This window comes from Mixophyes fleayi, chromosome 2 (assembly GCF_038048845.1).
Source record: "Mixophyes fleayi isolate aMixFle1 chromosome 2, aMixFle1.hap1, whole genome shotgun sequence".
Taxonomy (NCBI): Eukaryota; Metazoa; Chordata; class Amphibia; order Anura; family Limnodynastidae; genus Mixophyes; species Mixophyes fleayi.
Window position 1 is genome coordinate 189455747 of NC_134403.1, and position 17189 is coordinate 189472935.

Sequence of the window (17189 nt, forward strand, 5' to 3'; positions counted from 1 at the left end):
GCTTTTACTTGCAAAGTGCAGTATAGGTACATTGGTGGGCCTAGTTTTGCAGAGCAATGCAAACAGGAGACTTCCTTTTACGAAGCAAGATTAATAAAATTATTAATTGGTGAAGATGGCTCATTTCTAGGCAAACAGGTATTTCCATTCTGCAAAAAGACTTGAAATGTGCACCAGCTCAGAGATGGCAGCCTTTGGGTCTTTTTCAAGTGTTTTAATGGCATCTCCACATTACTCTTCATTGGAGAAGAACTTTTCTAATGGCACCCGGGTAATGTAAAAAAAAGCTTCACATGCACAAAAGTGTCACATGTAATAAAAACAATCCAAAGTCTCCAGTTATTAATTTAAACTATAAATGAGGCTAAACTGAGCCGTAACATATGAGAAAAAGTGAAAGGTTTAAGTTAATGGAAGGCTTGGCACTAAAGCAGGTGGTTGTCCGTTGATGGGACATTTACACAGTGTGCCACTAGATTTTTCTCCATTTCTCTGCTCACCTATGCACACGTCTAAGTTGCGGCGGCAGAGAATAAGCAGGCTCCTTGTTGTATGCTGTGTAGACCATCCAGGTGCAGAGGTGCTAATACTTACTGTTTTGTGCTTCATATACTTTTGTTTTCTATATTTACACAAGTTAATGGCATGTTCTAAAATAATTAGGGATCATGGGCCTCATTCATTACGGAAAGTTAAGCAAAAAATTTAGTAAGTTTTCTGGACAAAACCATGTTGCAATGTAAGGGGTGCAAATTAATTTATTATTTTGCACATAAGGAAAATACTGTCTGTTTTTTCATATAGCACACAAATACTTGATAGCTTATTTGTACACTGAAATTTAAAGTTGATCTAGGACATGTACTGCCCCAACTATAAATCTGCCATCACATTTTAAATTTACCTCCCCCTCCAATGCAACATGGTTTTGCCTTACTAATACCCCATTCATACTGCACCAAAACCCCGGGTTTTTGCAGAGGCACGCTGAAAAACCCGGGTCTTGGTGCAGTATGAATAGTCCAACCACAAAATCCCGGGTCTAAAATCCCGGGACTTAGACCCGGGATTTTGCGAGGGGTAATTCCCGGGTTGGACCCCGCTCGCCTGCAGTATGAATGGTGCAACCCGTGTAATTCCCGGGTCTCACCATTCATACTGTAAAAAAAAAAAATGGGGAAGTAAAAAAAAAAGATTTTAATTAATAAAAAATACATAACAAATGTTTACTTAACTTATTTTCAGCCAGCGGTGTCTCCCTCCGGTGCGTTGCCGGCTGTCAGGGGGACCTCTGGGTACTAAAATGACGTAATTTCTAATGGACTAGAAATGACGTCATTTTAGTACCCAGAGGTCCCCCTGACAGCCGGCAATGCACCGGAGACACCGCTGGCTGAAAATAAGTTAAGTAAACATTTGTTATGTATTTTTTTTTAATTAAAATCTTTTTTTACACTTTTTTTTTTGCCCGGGTCGGGCAGGTGCAGTATGAACCCGCCCAACCCGGGAATCTTGTTATCTATACTGCCCTGTGCCCCGGCAATATCCCGGGTTAACAACCCGGGATATTGCCGGGGCGGCAGTATGAAAGTGGTATTACTTACTGTTGCTTAACTTTCCTTAGTGAATCAGGCTTCATATGTAAATATGGACACAATTCTACAATATAGGCGTTAAACTATTACATTATTTACATAAATCAGACACAAATTGATTACTTGAATGATATAAACAATTTACAATTTTTGGCCTCTTTACATATTTCTTTAATAAAATATCATACTTTCTTGCCATATATGTTATTGTTAGAATAGTTTTTGCAAAAATAAAGGAACTGGATAATTATGAAAAACCTTCAACTTAACTTTTCAAAAACAAGTTAGACAAATAAACAAAAATGTTTTAGTGGTAAATGTGTTATCCCACTATACAATCTAATTAATCTTGAAAAGATTTCCAGATTAGCCCTACTGAGGTTTCACCTCCTGAGAATTAAATCCTTTTTATTATAAATATTTCCATCATGTGTACAGTATATTAGGAAATACTTAATGTTGTTTGTGGAGGAGCAGGTAGGTTTTATATAGTATCACCTCTGTGTTAAATTGCTATAAGTTATTGCCATCATCAATCATTTCCCGTAGGTCGACACAGATAAAAAGAAAACTTGCTCCAAATGAAAAATTATCTTTGCAGCCAGTTTAAATTATCTTTAGTTGTTCTCAATAAAGCTCATAGCTTATCCACTGCATCATTTTATATGTTATGCTTAATTCCACAATGAAGTATTCCACTTTGTTCTCCTATCCCATCTAATAATGGGTAAATAGTAGAAGTGTTTATACTGTAACTGCCATCCATGCAGACAACCACACTTTCCTCTTTAAAATTCCTTACTCAGACCAATCATTATCTGGGATAGCGAGGTTGGTTTGTGGGGCTGCTTAATGTTTACTGTATTTATTAGAACATAAATTATACAACACAATCTGTTTAAATTTGTTTTGGAACTCCTGCATCTTTTAAAATGTCCTAAGTCAATCCTTATATAGATCATATTCGTACTTCCATGCATAAAAACATTTAGATAATAAATAAAAATATATATTCGACAGTGAGTACAAGATCATCCAATTCAAATTTGAGCGCAAAAGACACTTACAACAGCCTACGATTTCATGGGAGGAACGGGGAGGGGAATGGGTGTCTACACATAGTCAATGTACAGTAAGGGCGTGATGAGCACACGCAACAACGACCGATTCAAGCTTTGGGCATCTCAAAGGTGCATATTTTTCTACTGTATCCCTTGAACCAACCTGCAGGGCAGGTGTAAGTGCCGGTTGATAGTGATGATGGATGTCTATGCATCCTAGACCGTGTGTTTGCAATCAGGAGCAACTATAAAAATGCATTTTATGTACAGTAGGCATCAATAACATCATAATACATGTATGTCATGGGGAGAAAACAAAACAACATTTTCTTTAAAGGTTTTCTAATGACTATATTATTAACATTGAATACTTTTTTTTCTGTGTGTGTTTGCTGGGAGTTTATATTCCACATATATTGGACATATCATGCAGTATGTTGTGTCTGTTAGAGCAGAGCGCGCTTAGACCTGTATTCAACAAGAGACATTTCTTCAGATCCACATGTAGTTGAATATGGACGATTTACACAATTTGAGTTATTTTTTCATGCCTTAATGAATCAGGCCCAACATGTGCAACATATAGGTATTGAAGCCTCTAGTCCAGGAGGGGCAATGTAAAATAGCTGAAGGGCCTTCAAAGGGGCCGCACAGAGGGAGGAAGGAGAGTGCACTGCAGTCTCTCCTCCTCCGAATATGTCACATGACCGCCATGCACTGTGACGCAGAATTTGTCTGCCCCATTCTGATAAGATTCAGAGCAGAGCAGCTGGCTTGGGGGCTGCAGGTGAAGGCTCACCGTTGCTCTAATCTATATGCAATGTAACACAATGGTGCTGCGGAGCACTGTGGTGCCTTCCAAATCTACAATAATAATAATAAGAGTTGTTTAAGCAAGTTGGTGATTAAATGCAATAAAAAGGATTCTAGGATAAAGATTATGATAAATAGGATTCTATTTTTTTTTGTTAATTAAAATGCAAGTGTGTAGTTTCTTCAAAGTGGAACAAAAGTCAAAATATAAAAAGGCTTATTTTCAAACTTTTTGGGGGGTATTCAATTGTTCGGCTTGACGGCCGAAAAATTCGCGCTCTAAAACTATTACCGTTAATACGGTAATTACTCGCTGAATTTCAGCTCGCAGCGAAATTCAGCGAGTAAATTACTGTATGAACGGTTTTTAAGCGCAATTTTACCGTATTAACGGTAACAGTTTTAGAGCGCGAGTTTTTCGGCCGTCAAGCCGAACAATTGAATACCCCTATATGTATGAGTAGTGTTGACACGTTAAGTGAATATAATGTAAGAGCAACTCCCGCACGAGGTGGCTCATTTTCTTTGATAGTAAATTCAGAATAATGCTAAAGTGTGCTTTAAATACAGAAATTAGCATTTTTACAAGAAGTCATAAAGTAGCTGCACATAGCAATGCAGTTAACAATAGATAATAATAGGCTATTTTTTATCACTTCTGCATATAAAAACAAATGCCAGAGACTGACTAAATGTGAGTAATGACATACATGTAGCTATTTCTAAAAGAGAGCCCTGTTCAAAGTTAAGCTGAATTTTAATAAACATGTATGTAAAAGTATTTTGCAATAGATTTATGTTTTCCTGATATAAAAAAATCAGAACATATTTTTCAAGGGGGTGTGAGAATATATTTTGAGAATCAAAAGGATGCCAACAGAGGTATGTAACGGTTTACTGTCTCATAGCAATGAGAATTATCCTCTGGACAGTGATCCCTCCTTTAGCCTAAACTGCATCAGTTTTTCTGTCCTGAAATCTGAACAGTGATCTGAACACCTGATATGAGAATCCAAACGCAGACTGTCCAGGGGTGATAACTCCATGTACAAAGCTTCTATTCATAAATGTAAAAGTGATACATCTACTTTATACTACCTTACATCATGGGGGGTTTAGGTATTTAATTTCACCTAGTGCATTTAGTATGCTATGCAACATATTCAACGGCATACTACAAAAATTAGCAATGCAACTGCTCTTCTGTGATGTCACAGACTTACTTTTGCACAAATGCCCTCGTTTTTTATGGGATCCAATCAATTAGAGGGGCAAAATGTGTGGGGTTCAAAAGTTTGCACTGGACAATGACAGGAGTTAAATGAATCAAATACAATTTTTGCTAAATACAGATTAGGCTCATAAATGTGCCTAATTATGTACTAAAATGGAAAAAAGATATTTCAATTTGTGGGAATGAAACAACAGCCTAGGACTTGAAGGGTGGAACAGGGGAGGGAAGGGGCAGACTAACATAGGCCCTGTGCAGTAAGGGAGTGCCAAACGTAGAGGCAGCTGATTCAAGTCCTGGGTTTCTCGTAAATGCGCTTGGTTTCAGACAAATCATTTACACCAGCTACAGGGCAGGCATAAGTGCCGAATGATAGTGATAACTGGCACGTCATAGTCTTTGTTTGGAAATGTACACATCTGCACGCCGCTAGCTAGCACACATGTGTATGCCACTAAGATAGACCATAATAATGCATTGTATGTACAGTACTCATTAAGGACATCATAATTTATGTAAACAAAATATATAAAAAAAATATTTTTTTTCAAACCAACCATATGTTGTGTATGTGTTCTGATACATTATATTGGCCATATGTTTGTGTGTATACTGCAGTCTGTTCTGTATGTCTACATAAAGGCAGAGTGTACTAACACCCAGATTCAAATCGAAATTAGATCTACTTGGATATGAATGTGGCCGGAACTATGCTCAAGTTCCAATTTGAATCAGGTCGTAAAGTCTGTATTCCAACTTCTCCATAATCTCAAGTGTTATTCTCTTCCAATGTAAACAGGTGGAAGTCCTTGTATGCCAATGTTAAATCATCAAGTCTTTCTCTTTCAGGTTTCATAGGTACACTTGATAAATGAATGTCACAAATCAGACAACGAGGACCTACTTCATTATTAAGGGGATTTCAGATGTTCCAATGCTTCAGATTCCAATATTCCTCCTGGTTCTCTTCATTTATCTCCTCACTCTTGGTGGTAATATGAGTATTTTTCTACTGGTCTGCCTGGACCCTCGGCTCCACACTCCCATGTACTTCTTTCTGTGTAACCTGTCAGCCTTGGACATGTCCTGCAGTACAGTCACACTGCATAAGATCCTTATCAGCTTCTTAACAGGGGATAAAACAGTATCTGTACATGCATGTATGACTCAGATGTTCATCTTCATATCCCTAGTGTGCAATGAGCTATTGATACTGACGGCGATGAGTTATGACCGCTACGTTGCTATCTGTAACCCATTGCGTTATTCTGCAGTGATGAGACCTTGTGTCTGTGCTGGGATGGCAGGTGTTTGTTGGGTGTTGGGCATTGTAGAATCTATACCGCATATTGTTTTAATATCCAGGTTCACTTGTTATAAAACACAAGAAATAAATCACTTCTTCTGTGACCTTCTCCCTCTAGTAAAACTTTCTTGCAATGATACTTCACTTTCTGAATTCTTGATTTTTATTTGTGGGCTTTTACTTTCCACCTTCCCCTTTCTCCTGACCTTCATCCCATATACCTTCATTATCCAGACCATACTGAGCATCCGTACTGGGAGACATAAAGCCTTCTACACGTGTTCCTCACACCTCACAGTGGTCATTCTTCTCTATCTGACACTCATCTATCAATACATGAGACCAGCCTCAATGGACACCCTGGAATCTAACAAGCTGTTCTCTCTATTTAACACAGCTGCTGTCCCCATGCTTAACCCACTGATCTACAGCTTAAAAAATAAAGACGTAAAATTTGCACTGAGGCGTTGGTGGTTTCAGGTGACCACTTAAATGGACAAAGATACAGAGATGGTTAGTTGCCTACAAAGAACAATGTTCTGTAGTACGCATCTCCTAGTCAGATGTCAGATATTATTTTTTATTGGTATAGCATAAGTTATATTAATTAAACCTAACATCTGTCTGCTAAGGGCTATGGTGCATTTTGTAATGTATTTTCACTTTGCTATTAAAATAAGTAATTCATAAAACTGTAGCCATATTTAGGTGCTGCTGTTGTTACCATTCTACACACGTTTTTTGTATCACTCAACAATCAAAGCCCTCTGGCTACAAAGTGTGAAGTACATAGTTGCATTGGAGGGAGCCAGTTCCCATTATTATATGGTTATATATTATGATGTCAAGATTCTGTCAAAATATATATTGAAGAATAGACTCCAATGTCTGGTAACTCCCAATACCCATTCTCTGTATATATATATATATATATATATATATATAGCAATACACTTAACAGCAAACATATGAATTGTAATCATGACTGCAGGCCTGCTTTGAGAGTTGAAGTTGGTCTGGAGATGCAGTAGCCTTATATCTATACAATCTACTCCATAACATCATCATCTATTTATTCATATAGCGCCACTAATTCCGCAGCGCTGTACAGAGAACTCATTCTTAACAGTCCCTGCCCCATTGAAGTGTACAATCTAAATACCCTAACATATACACACACAGACCAAGGGCAATTTAATAGCAGCCAATTAACCTACCAGTATGTTTTTGGAGTGTGGGAGGAAACCGGAGCACCTGGAGGAAATTCATGCAAACACAGGGAGAACATACAAACTCCACACAGATAAGGCCATGGTCAGGAATTAAACTCAAGAACCCAGTGCTGTGAGGCAGAAGTGCTAACCACTAAGCCACCGTTCTAAATTAGCTGGAGTGTTCAGAAAGAAAGAGAAGGCAGTGCAGCAACTTTCACAGTTTTCCAATAAAGTAATAATAGCAATGTTTATACATTCATCAAGATCAGAGTATTAGTATATGTATAACAATCCACAAAGTTGTAATACAGCATACAGGGCTCAAGTCTGGAACACTGGATACAGGGCTTAACTGATGTACTCTGAACTAGGGCAGAATTTCAGTAGGATACAGACCCTCATTAGGTTTACCCTTTAATAAAATTGTTGTTTCAAATATGGCCGAATATCGTCGATTTGACGGATCTGATGCTTAATACATTTCCCCACTGGAGTGCTGTCGTAAAAATGTAATCCAATGACACAACTGGAAACTAGTAACACAGGTGAAACCTAATAACATGCTTGGAGTGCAGTAACACCTGGAAACCAGTAACACACCGGCGGGTTTGAAACGAGATGTTGCCTATAGCAACCAACCAGATTCAAGCTATCATTTTGTAGAATGTACTAAATAAATGATAGCTAGAATCTGATTGGTTTTTCAAACCCGCCGGAAAACTTAGCTTGATACATTTACCCCCAGGAGTCCAGAAAAAGCACCTGGAGCTCTGCCGTATTAAACTTTGTGACTAAAAAGTCATATAAAGCTGGAGGCAATGTAAATGTCACTCAATGCTATTACTAATTATGTATTATTATAATTATTATTGATTTGTTAACAACAAAGTGCTTCACAGCCATGGACAATGGGGATAACAGAGCACACACAAAATAGAGACATAGAAGGTACACTAAATAAATGCAGATGGTAAAACAAAGGGTAGGGAGTGCACTGTCTATAAGAGGGCTTACAATCTATTGGATCGAAGACCAGAGCCAGATTTAGACTCCATGGGGTCTAACTGGTTCTGCACCCACTTCCCCCCTGCTCCGTCCCTGCAAATATCCCTTTTCTAAATAAACAGGCACCCTAAACTAATATATATCTTATTTTTTATATATATGACACTGGCACGTCCAAGTTGACTCTGCTAAAGTATTTTATAACAATCTTTTGTTTTATTGTCAGAAAGGCAAACTAGATTCACATACACTTCCAAATTCCTCATAGTGCTTTTTAGCACTAATCTAACATAGACCTCTTGTCTATTAGATTGACAAGCTTCTACAGCATCAATCACCTCACCCACAGAAAACACAAGCCTTTTAAACCCAGTTCTACCCTGATAGACAAATATCCATGTCTTTCCCTCCACTGAGTTTGACATCTCACATCTTCCTTAAATAAAGCTATTTGGAACAGGTGCAGTGTTTTGCCTGTATGTAAGGCTACATATATCTGTACCAAATCTTTATGGTACTAGAGCAATGGTTCCCAAACTTTTGCAGTTCGCGGCACCCTTAGAGTCTCCAAATTTTTTCAAGGCATCCCTCCAAAATAATTACTGAACAGTCCTGTTTTAGAGGTAGTTAGGTCAAAAAGTTGTAATAAGTATTTAGGTCACGACAGAAATACTTATTTAGTTGTATGCAAAAATGCCCCTCTGCATCCAGGCACACTGTCCCCTCTGCATCCAGGCACACTGCCCCCTCTGCAACCAGGCACACTACCCCCTCTGCAGCCAGGCACACTGCCCCCTCTGCATCCAGGCACACTGCCCTCTCTCACGTTGCCCCCTCTGTCACGCTGGCCCCCTCCTCTGCCCTCTGTCACGCTGGCCCCTCCTCTGCCATCTCTCACGCTGTCCCCCTCCTCTGCCCTCTCTCCCCCTCCTCTGCCCTCCTCCTCTGCCATCTGTCCTCCTCCTTTGCCATATGTCCCCATCCTCTGCCCTCTGTCCCCCTCCTCTGCTCTCTGCCCCCCTCCTCTGCCCTCCTCCTCTGCCCTCTGTCCCCCTCCTCTGTCCTCCTGGTCTGCCCTCTGTCCCCCTCCTCTGCCCTCCTCCTCTGTCCCCCTCTGCCCTCTGTCCCCCTCCCCCTCTGCCCTCTGTCCCCCTCCTCCTCTGCCCTTTGTCCTCCTCCTTTGCCATCTGTCCTTCTCCTCCTCTGCCCTCGGTCTGCTCTCTGTCCCCCTCCTCCTCTGCCATCTGTGCTCCTGGTCTGCCCTCTGTCCCCCTCCTCCTCTGCCCTTTGTCCTCCTCCTTTGCCATCTGTCCTCCTCCTCCTCTGCCCTCGGTCTGCCCTCTGTCCCCCTCCTCCTCTGCCCTTTGTCCTCCTCCTTAGCCATCTGTCCTCCTCCTCCTCTGCCCTCGGTCTACCCTCTGTCCCCCTCCCTCTGCCCCACGCCAGGCAAAAAAAAGAAAGAAAACAGAAACTTACCAATCCGCGCGGCGCCGGGACCCAGCAGCCTCCTTTCCCGCAGCTGTCACTGAATGACGTCAGTGACGGCTGCTGCGGGAGAGAGGAGGCTGCTGGGTCCCGGCGCCGCGCGGATTGGTAAGTTTCTGTTTTCTTTCTTTTTTTTTGCCTGGCCCACGGCACCCCAGTGACAGCGCCGCGGCACCCCTGGGAGCCGCGGCGCACACTTTGAGAACCGCCGTACTAGAGTATATAATTCTTTGAGGTTCAGCCTCCAGATAGCAGATGGCATACTCTACCACAACTAGGATATACTGATGTCCAGCCTCTGACTTTTCTAGTGTACCCACAAGGTCCATTTCAATGCGCTCAAAAGGGAACTTCACAACAGGTATAGGTATCAGGACGGCCAGTAAGCAGGTTTAGGACCAGTTCCCTGACAGACCAGGTAATACCTCTTAACTTCCTCATATATCCCTGTCCAGAAGAAACTATGAAAAACCTGCTCTCATGTTTTGTCTTTCCCAAGATGGCCCCAGCATATATATACATGTGAAATTTTTAACACCACTGAGACATGCACTTGTGGGACCAACAGCTGCTCTATTTTTTCCTCTTGGTGAGTAGAAACTCTTTACAACAATAATTTTTAACTACAAAATAAGCTGCACGTCCAGTAGGTCAAGAAGTCTTGACTATCCCATTAACTTCAACCACAGGTTTAAACACATTAGCTAAGGCAGTATTGTTGAGCTGGTCCCATGCAAAATCCTGCAGGGGAAACTGTCCTGTGTCCTGGCACCAGGTTATAGTCCTTATCTTTGCCTTTGGTGGTGAGGCCTCATCGATGGTGTCTGATGGCACTGTTCGCTCCCTGCCATTACTCACTTTGCTTCACCTACCGGATTTTCAGTGGTTTAGGCGGCCCATCTTCTGATAAAGTAGCTTCGTAATAAGACAGTTCCTCCAGGACAGCTTCCTCTTCTATCACTTGCCCCCATAAGATTTCCACAAAGTAGGGAAAGTCCTGTCCTAAAATGAGAGGATATGGTAGCTTTGGCACTATGGCAGCTACTAGTGACCATCTGATCCTTGATAGTATTTGGCAACTAGGTTCTGCCATAAGTTTCAGTGGTTCCATATATGCAGAAAACCCGAACCTTGGGTAGTCATTTGGTAGCAGCCTTGGGCAACACCATGCTTGATGCAAGGGTAAGTTTACTTCCCAAATCAACTAAAGCCAGTACTACTTTCTGGTCCACAATAACGGTCACCCAGAATAATTGAGGCTTTCCTGCAGCCAGTTTCATAGTACAGTAGCACTGGTAAATCAGAGCAGAACGGAACAGAATACAGTCTATAGGTTCCTGTAATGTTGGACATTAGGCCTTGAAGTAACCAAAATTTTCACATTCAAAAAATACAGAATCCTTTGCTCTCCTTGCTGAAGTCCGCACTATCTGGGCATTCTTAGACTCAGGGGCATTTGAGCCCTCATTTGGATGTGGTATGGGCTTAGTTGGAAACAGTAGTGATTTGGTCATCAACTGCATAGCCTCAAATCTCTCCACAACTGCAAACTTCAATAACTGTTTGTGGGTCGTTTTGCATAACCCATCTCTGAAGAAGCTCTTTCAAGACCTCAAAAGAAGCTCGATGATTTGCGTAGGTGAAATATTTTCAAGTTGAAGCCAATTTGTAAGGAGTTAAGTTAAACCACACAGCTGTGGCCTCACTGGTGTCTCTCTCAAACTGCCAGACCTGGAACTGTTCATCTGTACTCACGTCGTAACTCTAATCCATGGCCAAAAGCTCGTCCTTCAATTGCCTATAGTCTAAGGCCTCCATTTAACCTAAATCCATGTACCCTTGTTGAGCTTCACTGCATAAACAGGGCACTAGAATCTTATTAGAATCTCAGCTCCACCTTTACTCCATCCAGCCAGTTTGCACATTTAGTGGCCTGTTCAGGAACGCCTCAACATGGTCTGCTGGTGTCATTTTCTGAAAAGCGGAAATGGGCTGTACCACCTTATTCTGCTGTGTCTATATTATTATAGATTCAGATGTATTTGCAGAGTAGTATCCTTCGGAGTCATAGCTACTTGCAATACTTGTGCTTGCTGTGTAGCAACAACTTGCAACACGGCCTTTAGCATTTCCCCTGTTTTGTGTGCTAAGAATCCCAAGATGACACCAATTGTGTACACATCTAAATTCCCCTTGGTGATACCTAGCACTAATCTAACAAATCTAACATTGTCCATCTGTCTATTAGATCGGCCAGTTTCTCCAGCTTTGATCGCCCTGCCCACAAGAAACACAAGTTTTCTAAACCCTACTCTCCTCTCCAACTCTTTTCTGTTAGACAGACAGTCAAACCCATGTCTTTCCCTCCCCTGAGATTGACATCACCCAACTCCCCTAGATAAGGCTGAACAGTACAGGTGCGCTGTTGTGCCTGTGTTTAAGGCTTAAACACAGCCACACCCTGGAGCCTGCCAGCGATGTTGGGAGCTGGTTCTGCTACACACATGTGGTAAGTTACTCACTTTGCCACAATTGAGTCACAGTATACAGATCTGCGAAGGCCGAAGGTTTGATGGCTGGATGTATATTTAATAGTGTTAGTATAGGCCACACTAGTAATAGATACACCTACCCACAATACCATATCATCTGTGCAGGATTACCACCCCATCTCTATACACATACACAAAATCCCTCACAGTAATGTCCCGCCTGTACATACAGACCCTCCCCACCTGTACCACAGACTAGGGGTGTGCACCGGCCACTTTTGGTGTTTTGGGTTCTGATTAGCTTGAGGTTTTGGGTTCTGATTTGTTTTGCCAAAACACCCCACGAAAGGTTTTGGTTCTGATTTTGGGTTTTGGGTTCTGATTTTTTTTAAGCCTATCAAGTTTTATATCTGGTACGCAGAATATCTACTAGGGGTGATTGCACCTGGGAATTAAATCACTGAAATCACATGTGTACTGCATTGACTTCACTACTTTGAAAGTCACTTCAACATTTTCTTATTTGGGAACTGATTACATCACAGTTCTTGTACTCTTTCAATATATTATTCCTATTTTATATTATGGTAATACACTATGTGGCACCTTGTTCTTTTTACTTTTTTCTAGATTCCATATATATATATATATATTTATATATATAAAAATATATATATATTTACCAGATGTCCTTGTTCTTTACTTTGTAAGTTGCCCTCCATGGGCTGACCACACCTCCTTGACTGGCCACACCCACTCTTATAGTTTGCCACACCCCAATGTAGTGGGCCCCTATCACTGCATTCCCCTTCATGCCCCAGTCCTACACTGATCCCAGGAGAGTGGCCAGCCACCAGAAAGCACAGCAACAGCATGGCCCCCCAATTATCCCGGACCGCCCAGACCAGGGCACCAAGTCCCACACAGCTCTCCCTGCAACTCCAAATCTGGGGTCCCATTGAGAACTGGTGAGAACCTCAACATAATATTATAAAAAATGCAGATGGTAGATGGCGGGTGGACTCCCTAGGCCTAAAGAGGGATCTGACCCTGTCATAGCAAATTTTGATTGCAAAAGTGAGTGACCAAACTATTGTATAGCTTTATGTCAGTACCTGTTTTATTTATAAATAGTGCCACCTTTTTCTAGCTTTAAAAATGTGTTTTCAAGTGTTCACATGAATATTTACGTTGGTTTTATACATGTTTCTCATACTGCAATGATAAATGTCTGCAGGTTTCAATTACTGAAAAAATACATTGTTAAAAGCAATATGTAATTGTAGATATATTCTTGCTGAGCAAGTGCATTGACATAACTAAGACATTTTGTAATAATCATTCATTGCTGGTTATTGCCATACAAAAACTGTGCAATATTTTATGATAACTTGTTTTGTTGAAATCCACAAGATACATTGGGGGGTAAATGTATCAAGCTGAGAGTTTTCTGGCGGGTTTGAAAAGTGGGGATGTTGCCTATAGCAACCAATCAGATTCTAGCTATTATTTTGTAGAATGTACTAAATAAATGATAGCTAGAATCTGATTGGTTTTTCAAACCCGCTGGAAAACTCTCATCTTGATACATTTACCCCCTGGGTGTGTTTTAGAGTTGATGCAAGACCATTTACGTGACATGTGCATGCATCACACTTGCATACATATTTGGAGTTGCATGCATCTTGTACTTGCAGACCCTTGTACTTTGACAAGCCGGTAGGGGGGTATTCACATGCAAGTTCAATATAGAAAGGGGGTGGGCACGCAAGTGCAACACGCTCCCTAAAGATGTATCCTATTTAGATTTGGACGCACCTTGACATTTGTTAGTTTCTAGATATAAAATTTGTACGATTCTCAAAAGAGGAGCAGTTGATGTATGACCCCTGATGCATCGTATATGCCAAACACATCTTTGCTCCAGGCGCATATATATACTGTACTTTAAGTTTGTTGTAACTTAGGATACGTGCAGCTCAATATGCAGACGTTAAAGTGCAAATGTGCAGACACTAAAGTGCAAATGTGCAGACACTAAAGTGCACATGTGCAGACACATTACTGTGTGTACATTCTTGGCGCATCTTTACAGCCAACTTTAAATCAGGCCTAAAAGGCCTTGCAAGGGGGCAACTATAGCCTGTGTCGCCATTGGACACATACAGCTGCTCTTTGCACAGGCAGAGCATCAGCATCAAACTAGAATCTGTTGTAGTTGGAAGATGAACATATATAGACCATTATCAGTCATCTGCATTAATGGACATGCCAGATAATGATCAGCTCAATTTCATTCAGGCCTTTTGCATTTGTGTTAGGGCTGCACACATGGCAATACTGCAACCATTTTCCAATATTTCAAACAGTATTTGCCGGCGTGTGGCCATTAAGTCTTACTATATATTGATTTTCTCCGGCGATAATTGAATTTGACAGCTACTGAAGATAAGTAGAATTTATCAAACTAAACTGAAATGATCATTAATGCTAAGCAACTTTTATGAGAGAAATAGCAATGTTTAATTATATTCCAATTTACACAACGTATAAAAATATTCTTATGAAAGCTTTATTTTAATTGATCTCTCTGAGACAGGACGATCTCTAAAGAATTGCTGTGTTACAGTATCTCACAAGGGACATTCAGATATGTCAATATGTTTGTGTGTACTGTATGATGAAATGTGTTAGCAATGGAAAATTAATTCTGTTTTTTCAGTGGTTTTCCAACTGACACTGTGCACAACTCACAATGTTAGCAAGAAAAACAACACAAATAAATGAGCATTTCAGATTCTTACTTATGTATTAAGGGCCTGATTCCAATAGGAACGTAACTGTTGAATTAGAAGAGAAAGAGAGTTTTGACCTAAGAAGCACTCCAGGTGTGAAGTAAATAAACATTTAATACTAATATTTTAATGGTATGCGTTAAAAAGGTGTATGTCAGTATACAACTGATTAAAAAAGCGAAGTATTTAAAAGTAATAGTGTTGAAAAAAGATAGAGTTAAAAATAATGTTACCCTGTGGTGGAGCCAATCTTAAGAGTACTGATGATGGGGGAAGATCTGCCAAATAGAAATTCCTTCCACATGTATATACACAATAGATAAGGTGAGAAATAGCCAAGGAGAATGATTATAAGGTCCTATAGTGTGGTAACTATGTTACATTCACCAAAACCCTATTCCTGTTGTATTCATGTAGACTCTAGATGGCAGTAGAACGTGAACTTCCTCCCTATGATCTTGACTCACTGGAGAATGTCCCTCTGTTATTAATAAATCAGAATCCTAACCATAGTCAGAAGCTGAATCGCTGGATATTCCCAGATAGACAAAACATATATAACGTGGCTTTACTTATTCCCTAATGGCATAACTTCAGGGAGACCACTCTTATGTGCGGTTTATATTGTTACCTTACCAATAAACTGTACAGTGTAGTGACAAAGCGCCTTATTTTATGTTATAATAGTGCGCTTATAACCAAAAGAATTTATAACCAAAGGGATTCACCCTAGTAGGAGACAGTGTAATACAGTGAAACCACTCATTCATACATCCTATATTACTGCCATGCCACAAGGCTGCACAGTGCAGCGACAAGGTACATTATTCAGTGTTGTTATTGTGGGTTTATAGGCAAAGGGATTCCCCTGGTAATAGGTTATAAAGTATAGTAATAGGTCGCTGTACTTAAATTTGGTATACACTTATAGAGAGAAAGATATCTACTCTAAAGGTCAGTTATTCCTTACAACGATAAAGCGCCGTAATTGTAGTTACTATGCGCCTGTGAGCAAAAGGATTTACTTTAAAGGTAAGTAATTCGGTTCAGCGGCGAAACACCGCACTGAGAATTATATTATTTATTTTATTTCATAGACAGAGAGATTCCCCCTAGTAGTGAGTAGTTAGATAGAGAGGCACAGCGCCGCGATTGGCTCCGCCCACTTCCGGGTTTGACGTCACCTATTGTTTCGCCGCTGAACCGAATTACTTACCTTTAAAGTAAATCCTTTTGCTCACAGGCGCATAGTAACTACAATTACGGCGCTTTATCGTTGTAAGGAATAACTGACCTTTAGAGTAGATATCTTTCTCTCTATAAGTGTATACCAAATTTAAGTACAGCGACCTATTACTATACTTTATAACCTATTACCAGGGGAATCCCTTTGCCTATAAACCCACAATAACAACACTGAATAATGTACCTTGTCGCTGCACTGTGCAGCCTTGTGGCATGGCAGTAATATAGGATGTATGAATGAGTGGTTTCACTGTATTACACTGTCTCCTACTAGGGTGAATCCCTTTGGTTATAAATTCTTTTGGTTATAAGCGCACTATTATAACATAAAATAAGGCGCTTTGTCACTACACTGTACAGTTTATTGGTAAGGTAACAATATAAAACGCACATAAGAGTGGTCTCCCTGAAGTTATGCCATTAGGGAATAAGTAAAGCCACGTTATATATGTTTTGTCTATCTGGGAATATCCAGCGATTCAGCTTCTGACTATGGTTAGGATTCTGATTTATTAATAACAGAGGGACATTCTCCAGTGAGTCAAGATCATAGGGAGGAAGTTCACGTTCTACTGCCATCTAGAGTCTACATGAATACAACAGGAATAGGGTTTTGGTGAATGTAACATAGTTACCACACTATAGGACCTTATAATCATTCTCCTTGGCTATTTCTCACCTTATCTATTGTGTATATACATGTGGAAGGAATTTCTATTTGGCAGATCTTCCCCCATCATCAGTACTCTTAAGATTGGCTCCACCACAGGGTAACATTATTTTTAACTCTATCTTTTTTCAACACTATTACTTTTAAATACTTCGCTTTTTTAATCAGTTGTATACTGACATACACCTTTTTAACGCATACCATTAAAATATTAGTATTAAATGTTTATTTACTTCACACCTGGAGTGCTTCTTAGGTCAAAACTCTCTTTCTCTTC

General features: G+C 40.3%; 1 protein-coding gene across 1 annotated transcript; it reads left to right on the top strand.

Annotated features, from left to right (window-relative positions):
• The first annotated feature begins 5571 nt into the window (after window positions 1–5571).
• On the top strand, window positions 5572–6498 carry LOC142139878 (olfactory receptor 8D1-like). The gene has a single exon (XM_075197737.1). The coding sequence runs from the start codon at window positions 5572–5574 to the stop codon at window positions 6496–6498; it is 927 nt and encodes a 308-aa protein (XP_075053838.1).
• The last annotated feature ends 10691 nt before the right edge of the window (window positions 6499–17189 follow it).